Source organism: Penicillium coprophilum, assembly GCF_028826855.1.
Source record: "Penicillium coprophilum strain IBT 35676 chromosome Unknown utg000004l_segment0_segment0, whole genome shotgun sequence".
Taxonomy (NCBI): Eukaryota; Fungi; Ascomycota; class Eurotiomycetes; order Eurotiales; family Aspergillaceae; genus Penicillium; species Penicillium coprophilum.
The window spans coordinates 7,726,132-7,747,015 of NW_026622723.1; the positions used below are offsets into that span (position 1 = coordinate 7,726,132).

Consider the following 20,884-nt stretch of genomic DNA (forward strand, 5'->3'; position numbering starts at 1 on the left):
TAGCCGGAGGAGATCGTTCGTCGTAGATATTGTCCAAAATCCTAGTCTTTCCAGAACCAGCCATTCTTCGACGTATCGGACTCAGGCTTGTAACCCTCGTGAGGATGAAAAAGCTCAACAGATTCGTCACTTTCCTCTCGGCCATCTGCGAAACGCTTCGTATTGACCGTCTTGCTCTCAACCGAGCCATCAGGAAGCCGCACGCGCTCCGTACGAGTCATAGTGGAGACAACGCGAGATTGCGTTTCCGAGACAGCTTCAGTTGGCTTGGACTCGATCTTGGTCGGCAAGTCCTTGGTTGTTTCAGGAACTGATTTTTTGTTTCCACCAGACACAAGATCGATCCAATTCTCATTATCGTCGCGGCTATGCGCATCGACCTTTGGGGCACTGCGTCTGTATTTCTCAAGTTCTTCTTGTTGCTGTCGTCGCTCCTCGAGGAGGAGACGCAGAAGAGGGCTTTCGGAGGCACCGCGGAAAAATTCACGTTCGCGAGTTTCGATATCATGCAGGAAGCGCTCATACAAATCCAGCTCGCTCTCAGCTTCCGTATCTGCAGATTCTTCCTCTTTCTCGGGTAGAGACCAAGACCGAGACTGGTTCTGCTCTGGACCTGCACCGGAGAAAATGATACCCGACCAAGGTTGGCCCTCTCTGCCATTCACATACTTCCACTTATCCCCCAGGCTGCCTCTTTTGATAAGTCCCTGTATCCACTCCTTTCCGGTCTCGGATCTCGTAAGGGAGCCATTGCGATCGAGCATCGGCTTATCGTTCTCGAGTCGAAGTAAATCCTCGAATGCTTCTCTCCACTGTGGTTCGGAAGGGTCGCGGTCGGAATTGAGATGTAAAGATGACATGATGGATGAGAAAACGCCCTTTTCACGATGTGCTTGGTAATGTGCTTGACGTTCTAGATGAAGAGGCGAGTACGGGCTAAACATGATATACCCCATTGGCCAGGCTGGCGAGTCAGTGTCCTCGAACATATCTCGGACTAGAAGGTTGTGACCGGAGTGCAAGAGTTGTGATGCAAAGGGGAAGAAGCTGTCCTCAAGCCATGATCGTTCGAAGAAGGAATCGAGGCCAAAAAAGTCGGATGTTCCATTACCCCACTTCCCTTGGGATTGAGAGTGCGACGAATCATCGTTCTCGGGCCAGCGCGGTCGTGAGCGGTTTCCATTGCGTGGATCATCTCCATCTCGATTGCCCGAATAACCACTTCCAGTATCGCGGTCTGGATAGCCGTTGTTTGTATTATCACCGGTTCTTTGACGAGCCAAGCGACTGTCGTAGCCGTTATTATCCACAAATATATCCCAGTGGCCGTTGTGAGGCTGTGTCAGCATTGAAGGAAGGCCAGTGATAGATTGAAGCATGGTGGAGACCTGCTCATCGGCGTAGCGCCGGAAGGCGACGAACGGGTTGCTCTCATCATCAGCCCAGTCCTTCTGGGTTGGAAAATCCTTGCGCTTGTTGTCTTCGTTGCCCATGATGATTATGTCAGAGAATAGCAATACTACCTTGATAGGTTGGAAAAGTGAAGAGATGCAGTTGCATGCAGAGTTGAATACATGTTGGGGAGCCCCACTCAACGCCACGTGATCCCCAATGTATTTGTATTTTTCGCCTTGTTTTTTTCAACGTGGCGTTATTCATGTCCCCTATTCATCTAGATCTATAATGCTTCATACACCCTACTGGATTTCGACTCATGAAGTCAACAAATCTGTTTAGCAAACATAGTAAGTCTACACTACAATTGTGTTGAGCCGCTGGCGTCATTCCAAGGTTAGAGCCCCACTGCAGCTGAAGCCAAGAACCATAGTTCAACCTCCGCGGTGTAGGCAAGTTCTTATGCTTTTTATATAGTCGGCCTCTTATATCCCAGGTGTCCTTTCAGTATCTTTACAATTTTGCTTCACTTTCGCGCCTAGCTGTGTCGACACTAGCGCCTTGCCTTTCCTAATCATCATGGAAAGGTCTCAACTAGTTTGATATCTTGTAGCCTGTGTGGGAAATAGCTCATATTTCAAAATTATCCAATCTTGATTGCGATGAAGACATGAATATTAAGCATGACCTAAAACAGGTACACAAAACATCTTGAAGATTTCAGAACATAGACAATCTATGTCTAATCAGCCTTGACACTCTTTTTCCCTCCCTTGCCAGTAGTCCATCCCTTAGATTCCCAGTACTTAACGTTATCTTCCATTTTCTTGTACGCCCAAGTAAACGGTGGGTCTATACAACCAAGATTAGCATGCAATCCACAAGCTAGAGCACGAGAAAACATACAAAGGAACTGTCTCAGATCATGACGATTGTCGTCGGGTGAGTACTGCTCAGCATGGTAGCTAGGCGTTAGAACAGTCATCTTGTGTCTGTTGATGGAGTAGTAGTAGAAGAAATGGCGGGTCTTCTCGTAGATCTCGCGCGGGCTGTATTCGTTGCCCCACAGGTGGAGCAACTTCTCGTACATAGAGTACGGGCCTAGCTTGGAGACCTTTCTCAAGTATCCGAAAACGCCCAGTTGCGCGTACGTAACGCCCATGTCGACTTCGTCGGATTGGACGTAGTCGTGCGTGATGGGTTCCAGCTCAGCGGTGGGTGTTGCGTGGATGAACTCTTCGAGGATCGGTAGGTCGAAGCTTCGGCCGGACCAGGAAATGAATTTTTTAAGGTCGACTTTGCTCACGGAGCCAATTGGGTTGAGCTGGTTGTTTTGGTTAGCCTGGAAGGAATGTGATGCTTAGATTTGCGGAGATTGACGCTTACATCGGCGGAACTAGCATCGTACTTGGTGAGATAGCCTCGCAAACTAGATCGGTCGAGTCAGTAAGTCACGAGGAAGGAAATTGGTGTATTATTCGTGGCGTACCATTCTGTGATAACAGTTAGCGATGATGATCAACGAGGTAAGATGTTCATGTTGATAGACTTACCATCGACGTTAGATGATGCGAGAACGAGCAAACCGCCACCACCAGGGCGTTGACGCACAGTCGGCAATAAGGAGGCAAACAGGTAGGAGAGAACCATTCTGAGCCGAGCCTGCACATTCTGAAGTGCGACATTCTCCGCAGGAGTGCCACCGTGCATTTTGAAACGAGGTTGGAAGTTAGTGATAACAGTAAACAAATTCATGATGGAGGTAACCACAGTATCAAAATTGAAGTCAATGTGGTAAGATCCAATATCATTGGCCAGTCGAGTCGCTCTGTCTCGTGTCTCCCGACCTGAGTTTTGTGTGCCCATATAGCTGGTATGGAAGATAGACCTAGAAAGGTTGCTTAATATTTGATCCCAACGATGACGACAGAGGAGTTTGGCCAAAATGGCGCAACACTTATAAGACTTACTTGCAAATCTCCTGGGGAGTGGTGGGAAGCCAGTCCGAATCTGCTGGCTTCGCACACAACCGGCGGACATCCTTGATTACCTGCTCGTTCCCTTCTCCCACTGCTTTGAGCACTTCACGACACATGGAGTGCACAATGGTTGCCGTGGCACAGCTGTCAATACCACCGCTCAGAGGAAGGAAGAAGCCAGCGGCTCCACATCTCCGGAGGTAATCCCATAGCCAGCAGGCAGGTCCAAGAGCAATCTCCTCCTCTGGGGCATGATACCGCGGCTTGATGGGCTGAGCGGTCGCGAGGCTAGGCTCTGCATCTTCATCTCGCCGGGAAAGCCTGATGTCAAGATCTAGGCGGACATAGGGAGACTGCTTGCTCGCTTGCATTCCACGGCTTGCGCTACATCGGTAGGTGCGGACTTCTTCAATGTCGACTGTTGCAGTGACGACTTCCACGTCATTCAGAGAGAACTGTGAACCTTGAGCCACGATGTCACCGTTGACGACAATCATAGCACATCCGTCATAGTACAGGCGATCGCCGTCACAGCCTTGCTGATTGGCATAAAGATAGATTCCGCCGCTCTGGAAGGTGTAAGAAAGGTGCTATACTATTGTCGCGGTGTTTTCACTCACTAATTTGGTAGCTTGGGTGATCAAATTGACCCGAGTGTCGAGCTTCTTCAGTTCATGATGGCTGCCCGAAGAATTGGAAATGATTTCAACGCCTAATTTGAATTAGACAATAATTGCAATCATCTGAAAATTTGAAACTTACCAGCTAGGCCATATGGAACGTGAGGACTGAAATCGATTGTTAGCATCCAAAGCCACGTAGAGGGCTCATCACATACCCATTAGGGGTGAACAGCTCCTCGCATGTCTCAAGACCCAGACATGTATCCCTTGTGCTGATTACGGCGTCACCGAATGGGACCTTGTACTGGCCGGTAATCTTTCCAACAATTGATTCCAAATAGTAGTCTTCCACTTCCTGTGGACGCTGCCATGGCGTGAAGTGTCGGTGCTCGCGATAGTTGCCATCTAGGATAAACCCACATATCAGCAAATATTTTTAGAGGTAAAGAGAGCAATTGAACGAACCATTGGCAAGCCACATTTTCGGCCTAATCAGGACGATCTTGCGGTTGTAGAAGATCACACTTCAGAGCCCATGTCAGATAATGCGATACCGGTTCCACCGGAAATACTCACCGACAGTTGTAACGCACATTGCGATGGCGAACTGGCAATCCCACGTCAACGACAATATCCTGGCAATCCGGGTGGTCGATAATGCGGGCGAGCATTTCCCATGAGTGCAAGAAAGTGTCGCCCTCAAGGAAACCATCCAAAACTCCATAGCCGGTAATCTCAAGCTCCGGTCCAACGCGCAAAGTGGCACCAGCAGCCTTAGCTTGCCTAATACTCTCAATGATGCGTTCCGCGTTGCCCTCAAAGTCGAGAGCCCACTGGTTCAAAGAGCTAGAACGAGTTAGCGCGGGGATTTCTGGTGTCCAAATAGTAGATAGTTCAGACTTACCATGTTGCTAGAGTGACAAGGTGCCCCATGGTGCCGAATATGACTGAGAGGTCCGTATCTTGTGCTTCGCACAGAGGCTCGTCGGCGATAAGAGTCAAAAGAATGTGGTCACGTGTGTGGGGAGCTCAGGTTCCCCCGCTTCGCTGGTAACAGTGTGACCGTACGTTACTGTAATATACTCTCACATCAGTATTGTCGGCTTAATTCCGACCCAAAACGTGTAATCTGTTTGCACAATTATGCCGAGGTGGGCCGTGGGCCGCTGATTAATGCAATTTCTCCGATCTGTCCTAGATTCCATGTTCTTCCTAATACATAATCTGTATAGAAATAGACTCATCTTTGAGAGAACTTCCTTTTGTTAATATACCTGCCCTATTACACATCTATTCTTGGCAACCTACCCCTTACAGAATGAGCGCAACCCCTCAGATCCCCAACCCAGCTCATATGCTTGCGGAATCCATGTTGTCCCGACACTTTGGCAAAGAGACGGTCAATTACTTCTCCAGTAAGGACGTTTTGGACTTTATTATACGGGAAGTAGTATGACTAAAAAAATCTGCAGGCTCCCCAATCAACCGTCTATCGTTCTTGCGCTCTGATCATCCGTTCCTGTCTACGGCCCTGAAGCACCCTTCGGCCCGGTTTGTTTTGTTGAACAACCTAGCGCCTTTGACTCCGTCCCCGGCACAGCTACACTATGCCAAGTATGATGACGTGCGCAAGCTTGTGCCCCAGGATATCTTTGATACATCCGAGGAAGACATGATTAAGAGCTATGATTCGCGCAAGACACACCCAACCCTTATATTCCTCGGACTGGACGAGAGTCGCAAGGAAGGAGGGTTGGCATGGAAGATATACTCTGGAACGCCGTATTTCGCAGTCGATGTGACCCCCAGGGGCTCCGAAGAGCAGCAGGTTGCAGCGAAAGGTGTGATCAGTGCCATGGAGGAGAAGGGGTTGTCTTTCTTCCAAACACGAGTTGTCATGTCCTTCTCCGCCGATGAAGGTATGTAAATGCGATATCAATGCATAGATCGATAAAAAGGAAACTAATGAATTTGGGATAGCTGCTATCTATGCACAGGCACGTGCGTTGATGGACTGGAACACTCGCAATATCTTCTGTGGTACATGCGGCCACCGTACTTTGGCGGTGAATGCAGGAACTAAGCGTGCCTGTCCACCGACAGATGTTGCACGGGCAACTGAGGGCAAGACGGAAGAGCGTCCAGAATGTAATACTCGTACTACGCTGTCAAACCTTTGCTTCCCCCGCACCGATCCGACTATCATCGTGGCAGTGGTCTCTGCCGACGGCAAGCGCATCCTGCTCGGTCGCTCCAAACGGTTCCCGCCAGGGTGGTATTCTACCTTGGCTGGATTTATTGAGCCAGCCGAGTCAATTGAGGATGCTGTTCGGAGAGAAGTGTGGGAGGAATCAGGTGTCACATTGTCCCGCGTTGTTATTCACTCCTCGCAGCCTTGGCCGTATCCGGCCAATTTGATGATTGGCGCTATTGCTCAGGTCAGTGACCCCGCGCACGAGACTATCTCTTTACAGCACGATCCTGAGTTAGAGGATGCGCGGTGGTTTGAAATTGATGAGGTAGAGGAGGCGTTGCGCATTGGCACCAGTGACTTGAGCGCCCAGGCTGGCCCGGAATACAAGGGGGGGCTGCGATTGCCTCCTCCTACGGCAATTGCCAACCAGTTGATCAAGGCTGCTGTGAGCGCGGAATATTTTGCGGCAGAAAAGCAGTCTAAGATGTAAAATCATACTTCTATTGATTAAAGTGCTAGGCCATCAAATATACATCGATGAATTTAGACCTTCACTATCTACCGGAAAACAGCCTATACCCGTGGTGACTATTTGAAGTCTCCTAGACACGCGCAAGTCTCGTGCTCTCTATTCCATATGATCATCTCCAGTTGCCACAGTTATATCCTTCTCACTCTCACATTGTATTTGGAAAAATACGATGTCTCATGAGCCAAAGTAAAACAAGTATGTTTCATCTAACTTCCCTTTCTCGGCATCAACGGCCTGTTGATGAGTATTAGAACAGAGTCCACCATGTGTATATAATTGGCGCACTCACTGTGGCATCCTTGAGTTCCATAATAATTGCTTCCTTCTTGATGAGGTTGTTTTTTTCCGCGATGATTTGATCTTTGTCGTATGTCCGGGCTCGGTCAAAATCCAGCCAAACAACTCTATCTGGGCCATCCTTAACGATCATCATATTGAGTTGTTTACGAACTCTATGCCGCGCTAGTGCTCGATGTATTTTACGAATACCATCTAGGATATTGCTCACCCCCTGCGGCGTGTAGTTGTCCAAGGTGATCATCTCTAGACCGGCGATTTACCTTAGAGACATAGCTCTAGGAAAATACTCGTCGTCTATAACTTTCTTCAAATGAGGCTGGCATAAAGTGGGATCAAACTTCCTCATAGAACCAAGGAAGTCCGGCACAAATCCACGGTCACACAATCCTTATTCTTCCAGCCGAGTGTAGGCAGTGTTTCAAGTACGTGGATGTCCAATTCACGACCCTCGGGCTCGTAGTAACGCCGCGGTCCCCGTCCATGGTGCTACTAATGTTAGCGAGACCTTTTAGATATATTCTTACTAGACTTACCACCCTCATGATGCAAGTATCCTGGCGGATCTCAACAAGAAATATGACCGCGATATTTAGAACTTGGGTTTCTTAGGGTAGTCTCTCCCAACAGAAGGAATGAGTACGAAGACGTATAGGTATCACTGATACCTACCTAAGTATGTAAAGCCCACAAACCCAAAGCCCAACCCGCCCCAACCCACTAGTGGACTGGGTTTTGGGCCCGGTCCTCAGGCCCACCGGTGGGTGAAAGCCCGGTGGGCTTCAGTGGGCCCCAATAAAGCCCAAAAAGCACCAAACAATGCAAGCAATTTAGAAAACGTGACTTTTTTAGATACTCTATACATATATAGTCCCCGTATTCTACCTTTATCTTTGGGTAGTATTTTATTATAATTTCGATATTGTAAAATATATTGAAATATATCTGATCTCGGAATATAAGTATATTAATATTTCTCAACTTCCACTTGTCGGATCTTCTAGATGTTATAGTTATATAGTGATTGAAATTGTGAAAACTACATTTAAAGTCTTTATAATATGTAGAAGGGTCAGAATACACTGATTACAAGTTCCTAGTTAAACACTCTGAATGGGCTTTGCGGAGCGCTAGGCATCAGGGATCAAACCCCATGTTTAGGGAAATTTGACGATTTGATCGGTGTCGTGAAACGGAAGGGTCCAATCAATGAGGTCAGAATCTCTATGTTCATTGCACAGCTATCATATGACCTATGGAATTACCATGACAATCTTGAAGTACCTTTTCGTACAAATCCGAAAGTAGTCATACATGAAGCCATTGATTCTATTACACCACCACTCAATGACCCTGAATTTCGCCGGACCTGATAAGCGAAAAGTCCTACACAAAAGTGCTAAATTTGATTATTATGTCGTACATTTGAGTTTGTGTTTTTCTTCATGATTGTTAATCAGAGAGTTGCGTATCATTGAATCTATAGTACCATTGCCATACAGCCTGGTTTCTATCAATTCAGAATACTAATGACAGGGAAGAGAAGAAAAGACAGAATTGGTGGGATCAGATGCCCTGGGATCCCACCAATGTAAACGATGCAACCGAATTTCCCAATCTGCAAGTTGTTCCCAAAAGTGGAAGTACCCTGAAACCAACATAAGCACAAACAAACTCGAATTGTCACGTATGAGAGCATTCTTTCCGATATAGGACATCTGCGATGACATTTCTCCTTTCGGAGCGGTATTTGATCATGATCGGAACTGAGAAAGGAATTCGCTCCATCTTGCTTGACGCTGATCCATCGGGCGGATCGTCATTAAGTGTTGAACAGACTGGTGATCAGTGAGAATTTCAAATCGATTCTTTCATGTCAGGCCATCGAATTAGGCTCTCTGTTTTTGGACAGCGCGAATGATAGGTCAAAGCCCTTTACCACGCACTTCGTAGTTCAATTCTGCGGGTTGCACTGTCTTTGAGTAAAGTTCAAGACACTGAGTGCCAGAAGTCTTCTTGCTCATACTACCGGAATGATATTGCCTCCAGGACTCCGTTGGAGGCGTGGATTATAGCCCTAGTACGCCGAACTAGGTCGGAATGTCGAAGGACTGGTGCCTCATGAGGTCTTCCTTAAGAAGTAGAGCCGCTACTTCACAACCGGTCAATCATTCGAATAAAAAATACTTTCTGATAAATCAGTGTAGGGGGTTCGAAATGGTACTATATCTCTGGATGAATCGACGATAGAAATTGCAGGATCCAAGGAATGACTGTACTCCTTTCACGATTGTGGGAACCCTCAATGACTGAATCACTTCGAGTTTCTCAGGATCAACTGCAATGCCATCTATGCTGACGATGAACTATAAGAGCTTGGGCCTTCTCTTCGGGCATCCGCCGGTCATATGTATGCTCTTTGCAATTAAGACATCGCCATCTCGACGCTGTGAAGTTGCTATATGAGCATTGGGCCGATATTCGTAAGACCACTATTGATGGCCAAACTTCAATTTACGTAAACATGCCACAGAGGCCATTTTCCAGTTGTAAAATTTCTACACTAGCATGACGCAGACGCCGATATTCATCGGCAAAAGGGAATGCTCCTTTTTGTAGAAGCGCAGCATCTGAGAGGCTCTCCCCGTATGGCAGCATGTAAAGTGAGTTAGATCAGGTTAATGAGTACATCATCATAATCATCATCATCACCTGGACATGCAACTTGATCCCAAATTGGCAGTCTTGTGACCACCACTGCAGTATAGCCTACTAAGTGTAAATCTATTAAAAACGAAGGTCAAAGAAATACCCAGCCTTCAAAATGATTACAAGAAGCAGTGGCTACTATCGAATCTGCAAAATGAAGAAACTAATACATGATGATACGTGAAGGAGGCGGAGGGCTGAACTAAGAAGCCTACATATGCCCCCGTAGCCTTGATCACTCATTTGATCTTTATATCGCCATTGTATGTGATATAAGGTACGAAGCGTGAAAATATTCTTCATGTTTCATAATGCTTTTCCAAGTCAGTAATTAGTCACTGATGAACAAGGGCCGGGGTATCACAACCTTAGATCAGCAATATTGATATCCTATAAGAAGTAGAGCGATGCAAGTGATTCCATTTTGGAAAAGCACACATACCCTACCATTACATATAGCATAACCAACGCCTTTCATTCCGTGATACATGAGCAACCTTTGACATAATGAGGCCATCATACTATTTTTGATAGCCATTGAAGTCCAATTGACAAGAAGGCTCCCCTGTAGCTAGTCCAGAGGAGACCATGCAACCGCCTTAGAGGAGATAGATTTATGTAAAAAGTCCTTGCAAGTAAAAGGGTCTGACGTGATTCCCATCCATCCGAGTCTAAGATCGTTGTAAAGACGTCACTATCCCTCATCGTTGATCATTAGCGAGATATAAATAAAGAGCTATTTCGTTGAATGTTGAGAAGTAACACACCGTTTTCTTTCTCTCATCCACCTGTTCAGTAAGTTGATAGAATATCGACAAAATGCTTAGGCTAATTGAAATATTCCGGAAAAGGACAAAATGCTCTCCCATCAGAGTGTCTCACCAGTTATCCATGACAACTATAATGGTCATGCCCACCTAAGACTATATTCTCAAGAGCAGAAAGATGGCCTGAGTACTACTACAGCACCGAGCGAATTAGGTAGCACAATGCCACCGAATCATGCGGCCCGTGTTGGACAGTTCAAGACATTCACTTTGCCCGAGAATGTTACAGGGTCTCCTACAGATGTTCAAATGGGCAAGGATATGATTAACGCGTGGCGCGAAGATGGTATCCTCCAGATTTCAATGAATCCAAAACAGCAAGATCTCTGTGATAAGGCGTTTACCGCCAGTAAACGATTCTTTGCGAAGCCTTCTAGCGAAAAAGCTGCTTGTGTGGACACCCAGAGCTACGCCGGCTATATTGCTTCTGGGGAGGAGATTACAGATGGGATTGCGGATTATTCAGAGATATTCACAGTCACTAAGGATCTACCCCTAGATGAGCCTCGAGTGCAAGCTAAGTGGCCTTGCCATGGTCCTTGCCCTTGGCCAGATATTGATATGAAGACCCCTATACAATCTTATATAGACTCCTTGGGTGACAGCGGAGAAACGCTACTTCAGCTGATCGAATATGGACTTGGTCTGGATCCTTCGACTCTAACTTCTTTAACTAAGGATGGATGGCACCATCTCCGTGCCCTAAGGTAGGCTGATTGATTTTAATAAGAATGACTTTGAGCTACCTTGAAACTAACGTTGTCACTTTTATTATTATAGGCTCCCTGAAATGTATAATACCAACGGAAGGGGAAAAGAGGGCCGCGGTATTGGGTCTCATACGGACTACGGCCTATTAGTTATTGCAGCCCAAGACGAAGTTGGAGGTAAGATCCTCGTTATATCATTGAAGATATTCGCTTATTATTTCAGGCCTATTTGTTCGGCCCCCTACGACCGATGAGAAGCCAGAAAATTGGAAGAAGAGCGCTGCTGGCTTCCGTGAAGATGATGAAGGATGGGTCTATGTGCCACCTGTCCCCGGAGTCTTCGGGGTATTCCCAGGTTTGTCTATTCCTCGTTGAAATACTTGGAAATTGTTACTTAAAATACTCTAGGGGATATGATGCAGTTTATTACCAACTCGTACCTACCATCAACTCCCCACAAAGTCGGTCTTAATACCCGCGAGTGCTTCGCCTTCGCCTACTTTCATGAGCCTAGCTTCCAAGCTACGATCTCCCCAATTGGAAAGCTTTACAATGGCCAGCCTTCAGATGAGAAGATCCATTACGGAACCCACTTCACAAACATGTTTATGAGAAACTATCCCGATCGAGTAACAACAAAGAGGATTATAAGCGAGGATCGCTTAAAGCTATTGGATCTGCCTGAGCTGAGGACCCAATAGGAAGGCCACGGGGCCCCTCCGCAGGCTCACCTAGGAGCCTCATACTGTATACATTCAACATCACAGTCATTTTCTCTGCTGTTCCTAATCAGGACAATTTCACCTGATTTAGTAAGCTCAGTGTGTGACGATTTGCTTTTCCGTTTTCTTTTCTGCCTGTTCAAGAACGATTGTTTCTTGGGAACGACTTCCGGGTTTGAAAGTTTGCAATACTTGAAGCGAGGGAGCGAGATTTGCATTGGTGGGATCCCACAGAGGACCTCTCTTCCTACCGTTTCTTCCTTCTGTTCTCTCTTTGTATTTAGCAGTCTGAATGAATAACACTCTTTTTGTTCTTGACGAACCGGCTTGTAACATCTTATAGGGATTATAGGACTCATATATGGTCCCACAGCACACATCAGCTAAGCAAGACGCTGGCCATATCATAGATATACCTAGGCACAGACAGAATTTAAGCAGGTTAGCCACTCGGATGTCCGATGAGATCCAAAGCCATGTCATAATGATAAGGAGTGGTGAAGATTTTGAATAAGCTTACGGTCATGCCTTGCCTATCAAATTGTAACCCGGACTAAGTCACAAACAGTATCGGGCACTATGCAGCAATGCAGCTGCAGGATGCAGGGCGAAATTGTTGACAGATGACCTGCTCGAAGACCTCGATGGTTGCTGGGTTTGCATCGAATCATCGAGTCCAGTCGACTTATTATAGACTCTTGGGTCTTGCATACTGGTACCTCCTGGTAATTATTGCCTGGTCAGGTACAAAACAGCTTATTCGCGCGCTATCTACATATTGTTAAGCGTGTCATGTGATTAGGGGTTGAAACCTGACCTCTCCGTTCCCAACATGGAAGGCGATGCCGGTCGCTGTACTCCGTACAACGACAGCACTTTGCACCTCCAGCCCAAATTCTACCCTTTGCCCACAGGCGCCAAAGTCTGCCGACCAATCCCAGTGGACAAAGCTATACCCTGGGAACACCTAGGTACCTCTCAATTATGGGCTTCAGCACCGCCTCGCACATGGCCAATTAGATACGGCGATATTGTAACTGTTGACCTAGGGCAACGGGTTCAGACCACGCCAAGGTCTCCAATCTCCGGCGTTTGGGTGATGGTCACTACATGATCATTTATGTGGCTGCATACGAGATATGAAATCACGAAATCACAGAGTTCCCAAGTGAACGGTAGAATGTCTCCGAATGCGAAAACTCATATCAACAAGATATGGTCGGCAGGACCACGTAGAGGTAGACTCCCAACGGGATGAGGCTGATTTAGGTCTTGGCTACACCGCCACGTCTCCTTGGCAAGGGGTTCGATACAACAGTGAGAATTCCGTCTGGGTCTTTCCTGCACAATTGGAAGTTCAATGATATCTACGTTTTGCCGTATTTCACTGTTCCAAAAACAGACAACCGCATCCTGCATGGAGCAAACATCTTTTTACCTTTTCTAGCAAGCATAGCCCCATATGGCCTCACGTATGTTGTATGCTAAGGGGAAATGACAGCTGGCTTAGTCTGCTCTTTAAGGATTAGTTTAGCGTGTGTCAACATATATGGGCCATACCAAGACTAATCACTTTCTAATTTTTTTAATCTGTTCATAGCGGTCCCTCAATTTGAAATGAACCCAGACCAAGAATCAGCAGCACCCCATGGAGATGCTGGTCAAAATACGCGGGAGGCGGACACGACCGCACAACCGCCCAGTACCCTCGTTGAGCCTCACCCCGAACCAGCCAACGAACCTCTCGTACCCGCGGATCCCAAAGTGAACAAAGCAAAACCAACAGTATGGAGTATTATCTCGGACTTGTTTATCTGGGAGATACTGGCCATGGCCTTATCTTCGGCACTTCTGGTCGCGATCGTTGTGATCTTGACGCAGTATGATGATCATCCCCAACCGAGTTGGACGTTCTCGCTGAACTCGGTAATTTCCTGGCTGAGCACCATCTCAAAAGGATGTGTTTTATTCTCTATCAGCGAGGGAATAGGGCAACTAAAGTGGGTGTGGTTCACACGACAAAGTCGACCCTTGGTGGATCTGAGTATCTTCGATGGGGCCAGCCGCGGATTGTGGGGTTGTGCAAGCCTGCTTTGGAGACAGCGAGCCAGGTATGAATGTATATTCTAATCGTTGCAGCTGGACTGGAAGCTCATGAAAATAGGCATTTTGCAGTCCTTGGTAGTCTAGCTGTCCTCCTCGCGATCGCCTTTGACCCTTTTGTCCAAAATTTGATCCATTACTACCCGAAGCTCATTGTTGATCCCACGGGGACTGCAATCGTATCAAGCAACTCTGTGTATGACGCTTTAGGGCCTCCATTGAGTGTTTGTAAGAGGATGAGTGGGACTCTGTTGATCTGAACGTAGCTAATATACGTGTATAGCGGCGTACTATCTTGATCCGGCAATGAAAGCTAATATCTACAATTCGCTATTCAATAGTGACTCTTCAAAGCCATGGAATATCCCACGGTACACCTGTAGCTCAGGAAACTGCACCTGGGATCCGATTGCTACACTGGAAATGAGGGCGAGTTGCACGAACATCACAGACCGACTGAAAACCAAATGTGACAATATCCTCGAGGGGCAGAGATTGAGCTCATCAACGAAAATTTGCTCTGTTTATCTTAAGGATAACAATGGTAATGTTTCTGCGTATGTTCAGGAACCGGGTACACTATGGGGTGCGCCAGTCGCCATAGGATCGGTGAAACCTTTGGTCTATACAAAGAGCATCATACCACCTATCCAACTTGTGGCTCCAGATAACCTGTTACCGGTCGAAGAGCTATGGACACTCGATTCCAAAATACAGCCTCAGTGGCAAGCAATTGAATGTGCCATTGATCCTGTTGTGCACAGCTTTCGCCCCACAGTCAGGCGAGGCGTCTATCAGGAAGAAACCCTGGGTATATCAAAGAACGGGTCTTTCGAAAGCTTTTATCTGGGTAGTAACTATCACATGCATTCCCCCTGGGGACAAGAGATGGGCGTCGAGAAAGACAGAGACTTCCTGATATACAAGCGGACGCTTACAGCGATACGATATTTCTTCCAAGATTTCTTCGCCGGTCGAGCACACCTCGACCCTTACGGTTTCGCCTTTATTCCCAATACCGTTCAATATCAATACGCAAGTGCGGATTTGATCCAACTTCTCACACTCTCGAACATAACCGGTTGCGCGGGTGGAACTGCCAAGCAGATGCACTGTGCTATGGATAATGTCGCCGAAGCAATGTCCAAGACTATTCGGGATACGCCTTATTCTTCAACCTTTGCAAATACGACTGGTCAGGCAATGATCAGCACGACATATGTTTCCATCCATTGGCAGTGGATCGTTCTTCCGGTGCTGGTGTGGCTATTGGGCCTTGTAACATTACTAGGGACCATTTGGAAGACTCGCAAAGCTATGGTTCCTTCATGGAAGAATGGTGTGATGCCACTCTTATCTGTGTACAAAAATGACCGGGACGAGAAGTTACAAAGTGACCAAGTGTCAGAGACTGAGAGGGCGATATTATACCAGAGTGAGGGTAAAATGGTTCTGTCAGGGTAGTTTTGTATGTGATAGATCCACTGGTGTTTGAATTAAGTATATGCACTGATGGATAAGTGGACGAGATGATTGAAACGGAGGGATAGATGGGCACATGGCGGAATGTATGTGTAGATAGATGTGACACACGATGGACACACCGTCAAATAGCAGGATAGACAATGTACTATTCATGGTCACATGTTCTGAAGTATATGTCGAAACGGCAAGAGCAAAGGGCCGTCCATTTTAGGAAGGTACGTGGGAGGTGACCATATAAAAGGGCTCCTCCCACCTTTCTTCCTCTTCTCTTCTTCCTTCCTCTCCCCACCCCTCGACCCCCATCTCTCCGTAGCCCACCTGAGATCGCGTAGAGGGTTGTGCCTTACTTGCACCCAATTGGATATCAACATGACCAATTGTTGAGCTCCATGTGTAGGTCCGTGCCCACATCAAACTGGGAGTACTTGTGGAAAGTATTGAATAAAGTCATTGGCTGAGCTTGAAAAGCTCAGTAGCCATTTGACAGATCCCACGGAATACATTGGGGGTGCTTCATCACACCCTCCATCAGTATACAGCTAGTCACCTACGCGTAGGTAATCGCCTGAATGCACAGAAATAATAGTTTCTTCATGTGAATTATTTTGTTTTACTCCGTAGGTACATGTGAACTGTGACATAGATGTCACGTCAAGTATCAAGATATCAAGACAACCATTTCAAATATTGGCATACAACGTGCCATCTCGTAACTCGTGAACACTGCTGCTGCCACTGTTTGGAGACCCGACTTCGGTATAACGAGTGCCATCGCGGAGCTCATGGATAGTGACTCTGCGATTGCTTTTGCGCTTACGCAGGGATCCTCGCCTAGAATCTGGGCTCCCCGACTCGCTTGGAACTTGACTGATTGGTGTCACATCGCGCTCCTGGCTGTCCCTCGCGATAGCTTCCTGGAGCATACGATCTGCGACCCTATCCGAGCCAACTTCCTTATACCATCGACGTAATCCAGACGCGTAGGCACGTTCTTGCGAGCCATATTCGACAGGGGGTCCATTCGTCTCGGCATCGGGACCAGATCCGTCGAATACAGCCCATGCGCTGGAATCCATACTGACAAGCATCACAGTGTGATCGAGGCTCCGAACCTTGAAGTCACGTAAGAGAATAGCGGTACCTTCAACCAATGACGGCATTGAGGCCTTGTAGCGACGGAAAATCTGAGCACGAAGAGTTGTGCCAGCCATGGAGGGATCGGTAAGTTGAATAGTCACGAACCAGTCTTTCGAACCAGATTTGGCTCGGGTTATCGGCGAAGCCTCGTGGACGATTGAGATGGTATCGACCAAAGCATCGTAATGATCGATGAGTGTAGCAAGCGGGGCGAAGTAGGAAAGTTTGCTACGTAGTCCAGAAGCATTACGGTCGGGAACTGGGGGTTCTGCAATGGGAGCTACCGGTGTCCTAGGGCATTCGGTGCTGATAACAACCTCCACAGAGCTGCCGGCTTCGGGGGTTGCTGGGGGTTCCGGGGCGCCAGCGAGTTTCGATGAAGCCACAGCATCATCATGGCGATCAACGTGTATCTCCTGTTGGATGTTTTGATTGAGTCCTGTGTCGATATCACCGTTCTGCTCGGACTCCGGGAAGCCAGCAGGCTGCGACGTTCCATCCAGACTAGTAGGTTCATTTTCTTCGACCGTGAATGAAATTTCAGGTTCAATATCATAACCGAGTTCACGTGTGGATGCATTTTCCTGGGTGGGGTCTGGAGTCAGGAGTTGTCGCTCGAACGGAGGTTTAACCGACCGTGAGACGCGACCTCCAAGGGGCTCAGGTCCTTCTACAGTTGGCTCACGCGTTAACCGATAATCGGCCACAACATTTCTTGGAGACGAAGAGACATGTAAGGCAGAGTCTCCGTCCCCACCGATAGACTGCCGGGCATGGCTTTCCATTTCCGAGGATGGGTCTCGATGATGAGACTGAGGTATATCAAGCAAATGGGGATCAATATTGCTTGGTTCCTCCTCGTCAGCTTCCCGATCAACCGCCACTTCTACCTGTGCGTCCCGTTTGACGACAACATAAGACTCGTTGTTTTCAGTTTGTTCGATGAGCTCGAGATCATCCATTTCTTCATCGTCGTCCTGCTCAGGATTAGGTGATGCCATTTCCGAGGATGTGTCTTGATGATAAGATTCAGACATATCAAGCAAATTTGGATCAGCATTGCCTGATTGCTCCTGATCAGGGTCATGATCAATTGGCATTTTTAGCTGTGCGCCAAGCTTGATCGTAGCATGGGATTCGTCGCTGGCGGCCCCTTCGATAAGCTCTGCATCATCCATTTCTTCGTCTTCGTCCTTTTCGGGGTTGTCCATTGCATAGTGGTCTTGGGTCGACTCATCATCATCCATGTCACTCTCGTGAACTCGGTTATCTTGTTGATCGTCTTCGCGCTCTTCACTTTCTTCGCTCTCCTCGCCCTCGTCAACTTCAGAATCTTCTTCCACGGCTCCATGATAGCCAGCCTCTCCATCGACATACCATAACTCTGGATATTCTTGTGCATCTGTCGCAAAATTTGCTGTAACTGGAGGGACAACTGGTTGCCCAGATTCAAAGTGATTTGAGCCATCATCGAGTTCAGCTGACTGCGCAGTTTCGGTTACCGGATGATTGGAAGTAGGCTCATCATCACTGTCACTGTCCAGCACGATTATTTCATGTTTTCCTGTCTGCGAAGGTAGATGCTGGTGTTCCTGCTCAGACCTTTCACTGCTGGATTCATCGACGCTGGAGTCATCTTCGTCTAATTTAAATTCAAATCGAGGATCACTATGCAGATCATCGTCCTCGGCCTCCTCATATTCATTTTGTGAATCGTAATTTTCCACTGACTCTGCATAGTACACTTCGTCCTTTTCTTCGATGTACACTTGACCGGGTGGTCGATCGAAAGCCCCTAGAGCTGATGAATCATCGAGGTCATCTTCGCTTTGTTTCTCCTCGTCCATATCTCTCTTTCTTTCAAGTTCTTCCTCTCGAACGGCTATCATTCTTCCGAGGGCATCGATCGCATCCTGATCAACGGCAGGGGTATTTTGTGGATAATTCTCTAAGTAATTATCTGGCTCGGAACGTTTCTTGTCATGAGATATGGCGAGTTGTTGAGGAGATTCCACATTGTCGTTGGCATTTTCGATGCCAGGATCAGTTTGAGCATTACCTGATCCATCGATCGCTTGTGAGGATTCGAGTGATTCATCATCCGAGTCCTCATCCGAGCGCGAAGATGATGCTGAATCATCGCGCCATAGGTAACTGACATCAATGAGACGGTCGTCGTCTGTCTCACCACCCTTTCGAGCTTCATCAGCGGGATTTTCGATACTGGTATCAGGTTGAGCGACAGCTGATTCATCGTTCACATTGGTGGAGTCATTCGGTTCGTCTTCCGAGCCTGAAGATGGTGGTAATTGGCTGTGCGATAGATCCAGATGATCAAAAGTATGCTCCTGCTGTGCCTCATTTATAATTTGAGGTTCGCCGCCGGTAGGATTGATGACCACGTGAGCTTCAACGACATCTGATCCATCAATAGCTTTGGAGGAATCGATTGTCTCAACTTCCCGTTCTTCTGGCAAACTTTCTGAGCCTGGGGATGATGCCGAATCATCGTGGAAGACGAAACCGGCATCCAAGATATGTTCCTGCTCGATGGTTTCAATATCCGGATCGACTGATTCCGCTGTCTCTGTTAGAATGGGATCAATGGGGTCGGAATCAGGAGTCTCGGTGAAAGTTTCTGCGGACGATGCTGTGGTCTCCATTTCCGTAGGAACAGATCGAATATCTTCGGGCTGCGTGGGCGTGGTCCATGGTAGGAAATAGCCAGCGGAGCCAGAGTGATTAGATATAAGCGGCGACGGAATTGGAAGCCCCGGAGAAGGGATGGGTCGAATCTGCGGTGTGTCCGTTGGCAGATGAAAAGGTGTTCCACGATTATCAACTTGTTCATGGGCCAAAACATTTGACTCGCCGGCACGTCTTTCAAGAATACTCCCGGTCAATTCAAGGGAAGGCTTTGGAAACAGTGAAAGTGGCTCTTGTGGTGTATCCTCTGTGTAAGTTGGAGGTTGGGCAGCATCCGTCTTTGGGTCATCTGAGGGCTCACTCGCCGAGTCTGCCTCCTCGAGCTCTTGGTCGATCGATTGATTCAAAGCCTGCTCCCAATCCACCGGCACTTGTTGCTCATGTGGACTTTCTGGTTCATTGATAACACGCCAATCTTCCCTGTGCAAGCTGTATCTAGGTTTTTTTCTTCCTTTCCCTGGCACAAATCCATCTTCTTCCACAAAAGGATCGAAAGCGGAACGGATTGTTCCCCCAACTGAGGTCCGAGGAGACTTGAGGAATACTGGCGACCCCCAGGGGCGTGCACTAGAAGGCAGGTTGAGATCGGGATTGACCGACTTCCCACTAGGAGTTGTGGGCGGTGCAAGTTCGGTTTCACGCGGTGCTGACACTTGAGGCTCAACGGATATCATCAACGGGGGTTGCGAAGTTCTGAATATCTAGATGGGTGAGAATAAGTCTCTGTAAGCTATAGGTTAAGTTCGGGAGCAGCATACCTCGAGAGACCCGCCATTCTCAAAGTGCGCATCCCACGCGACAGACCTTCCCGGGGTCTGCTGGGCGCTTTCATTGCTAACAAACTTGGTGTCTTTCAAGGCCAGACAGACAGTATCCCCAATTCCGACATGCGATTCCGCGACCTTTTCTGCAAGGTGTCCATGAAATGTGACCTTGATTTGTCCTTTGGCGCCCCTCAGGCGGAAATCTGGCTCTGCCAACAAAAGGCTCACAGACTTTGTCGAAGATGAGTATGGCCATACCAGTGCTACAGCAGCAAAAAAAGAACTCTCAGTCAATAGCTCAAGATCAGGAGAAAGCTGGGCTATCGGAACTCTGGTCAAATGCGCCACCGCATTCGGCGCGGGTGACTTTTGGGGAGATTCGATCGCAATCATTGCGCCGGTTTTCCCACGCCCGACTGTTGTTCTATCAAATCGTCCACATGGCAAACTGGAATCATGGGATGAGATAAGATAAAAAGGTAGAAAAATGCGAGTAAATAAGACCCAGGGGCTGAAAGAAAACGTAGAGGAATATTCGGTGCAACAAAGACGTGACAAGCTCCAGCTCTGTCTGGTAATGCCACGGTAATAACGCGAGAACACTGGCGTAATTGACGTATTGTGAAAACCAATACTACCTCCTTCATCCATGTCCAATCAAACTTGCTGATTGGTCGATTTTAGATCGATTTTACACCCCC

The 20,884-nt window shown here is 47.5% G+C and overlaps 8 protein-coding genes across 8 annotated transcripts; 3 read left to right on the forward strand and 5 right to left on the reverse strand.

Annotated features, from left to right (window-relative positions):
• Positions 1 to 41: 41 nt before the first annotated feature.
• N7500_007345 (uncharacterized protein) lies at positions 42 to 1,493 on the reverse strand (the record flags this gene model as incomplete). The annotated part of the gene is made up of 1 exon (XM_056678489.1): positions 42 to 1,493. One exon carries the CDS (start codon positions 1,491 to 1,493, stop codon positions 42 to 44), a length of 1,452 nt encoding a protein of 483 aa, XP_056533489.1.
• Positions 1,494 to 2,137: 644 nt separating this feature from the next.
• On the reverse strand, positions 2,138 to 4,930 carry N7500_007346 (glutamine-dependent NAD(+) synthetase; the record flags this gene model as incomplete). Its single annotated transcript, XM_056678490.1, has 12 exons — positions 2,138 to 2,247; positions 2,302 to 2,737; positions 2,782 to 2,824; positions 2,885 to 2,888; positions 2,949 to 3,283; positions 3,366 to 3,943; positions 3,995 to 4,086; positions 4,137 to 4,162; positions 4,213 to 4,402; positions 4,463 to 4,521; positions 4,574 to 4,843; positions 4,902 to 4,930. The coding sequence occupies 12 exons, from the start codon at positions 4,928 to 4,930 to the stop codon at positions 2,138 to 2,140; spliced, it is 2,172 nt and encodes a 723-aa protein (XP_056533490.1).
• A 385-nt stretch (positions 4,931 to 5,315) lies between these two features.
• N7500_007347 (NAD(+) diphosphatase) lies at positions 5,316 to 6,681 on the forward strand (the record flags this gene model as incomplete). The annotated part of the gene is made up of 3 exons (XM_056678491.1): positions 5,316 to 5,412; positions 5,470 to 5,916; positions 5,978 to 6,681. The coding sequence occupies 3 exons, from the start codon at positions 5,316 to 5,318 to the stop codon at positions 6,679 to 6,681; spliced, it is 1,248 nt and encodes a 415-aa protein (XP_056533491.1).
• Positions 6,682 to 6,897: 216 nt separating this feature from the next.
• Positions 6,898 to 7,565, reverse strand: N7500_007348 (uncharacterized protein; the record flags this gene model as incomplete). Its single annotated transcript, XM_056678492.1, has 4 exons — positions 7,557 to 7,565; positions 7,407 to 7,509; positions 7,013 to 7,266; positions 6,898 to 6,957 (listed from the first exon to the last, which is right to left on the reverse strand). Exons 3-4 carry the CDS (start codon positions 7,262 to 7,264, stop codon positions 6,898 to 6,900), a joined length of 312 nt encoding a protein of 103 aa, XP_056533492.1. The 5' UTR covers positions 7,265 to 7,266; positions 7,407 to 7,509; positions 7,557 to 7,565.
• A 3,021-nt stretch (positions 7,566 to 10,586) lies between these two features.
• Positions 10,587 to 11,967, forward strand: N7500_007349 (Oxoglutarate/iron-dependent dioxygenase; the record flags this gene model as incomplete). Its single annotated transcript, XM_056678493.1, has 4 exons — positions 10,587 to 11,263; positions 11,337 to 11,443; positions 11,490 to 11,621; positions 11,675 to 11,967. 4 exons carry the CDS (start codon positions 10,587 to 10,589, stop codon positions 11,965 to 11,967), a joined length of 1,209 nt encoding a protein of 402 aa, XP_056533493.1.
• A 1,638-nt stretch (positions 11,968 to 13,605) lies between these two features.
• Positions 13,606 to 15,555, forward strand: N7500_007350 (DUF3176 domain-containing protein; the record flags this gene model as incomplete). The annotated part of the gene is made up of 3 exons (XM_056678494.1): positions 13,606 to 14,099; positions 14,153 to 14,319; positions 14,375 to 15,555. The coding sequence occupies 3 exons, from the start codon at positions 13,606 to 13,608 to the stop codon at positions 15,553 to 15,555; spliced, it is 1,842 nt and encodes a 613-aa protein (XP_056533494.1).
• Positions 15,556 to 15,783: 228 nt separating this feature from the next.
• N7500_007351 (uncharacterized protein) lies at positions 15,784 to 16,027 on the reverse strand (the record flags this gene model as incomplete). Its single annotated transcript, XM_056678495.1, is given in 2 exon segments — positions 15,784 to 15,991; positions 16,002 to 16,027. The coding sequence occupies 2 exon segments, from the start codon at positions 16,025 to 16,027 to the stop codon at positions 15,784 to 15,786; spliced, it is 234 nt and encodes a 77-aa protein (XP_056533495.1).
• A 229-nt stretch (positions 16,028 to 16,256) lies between these two features.
• N7500_007352 (uncharacterized protein) lies at positions 16,257 to 20,576 on the reverse strand (the record flags this gene model as incomplete). The annotated part of the gene is made up of 2 exons (XM_056678496.1): positions 16,257 to 20,120; positions 20,178 to 20,576. 2 exons carry the CDS (start codon positions 20,574 to 20,576, stop codon positions 16,257 to 16,259), a joined length of 4,263 nt encoding a protein of 1,420 aa, XP_056533496.1.
• Positions 20,577 to 20,884: the final 308 nt, after the last annotated feature.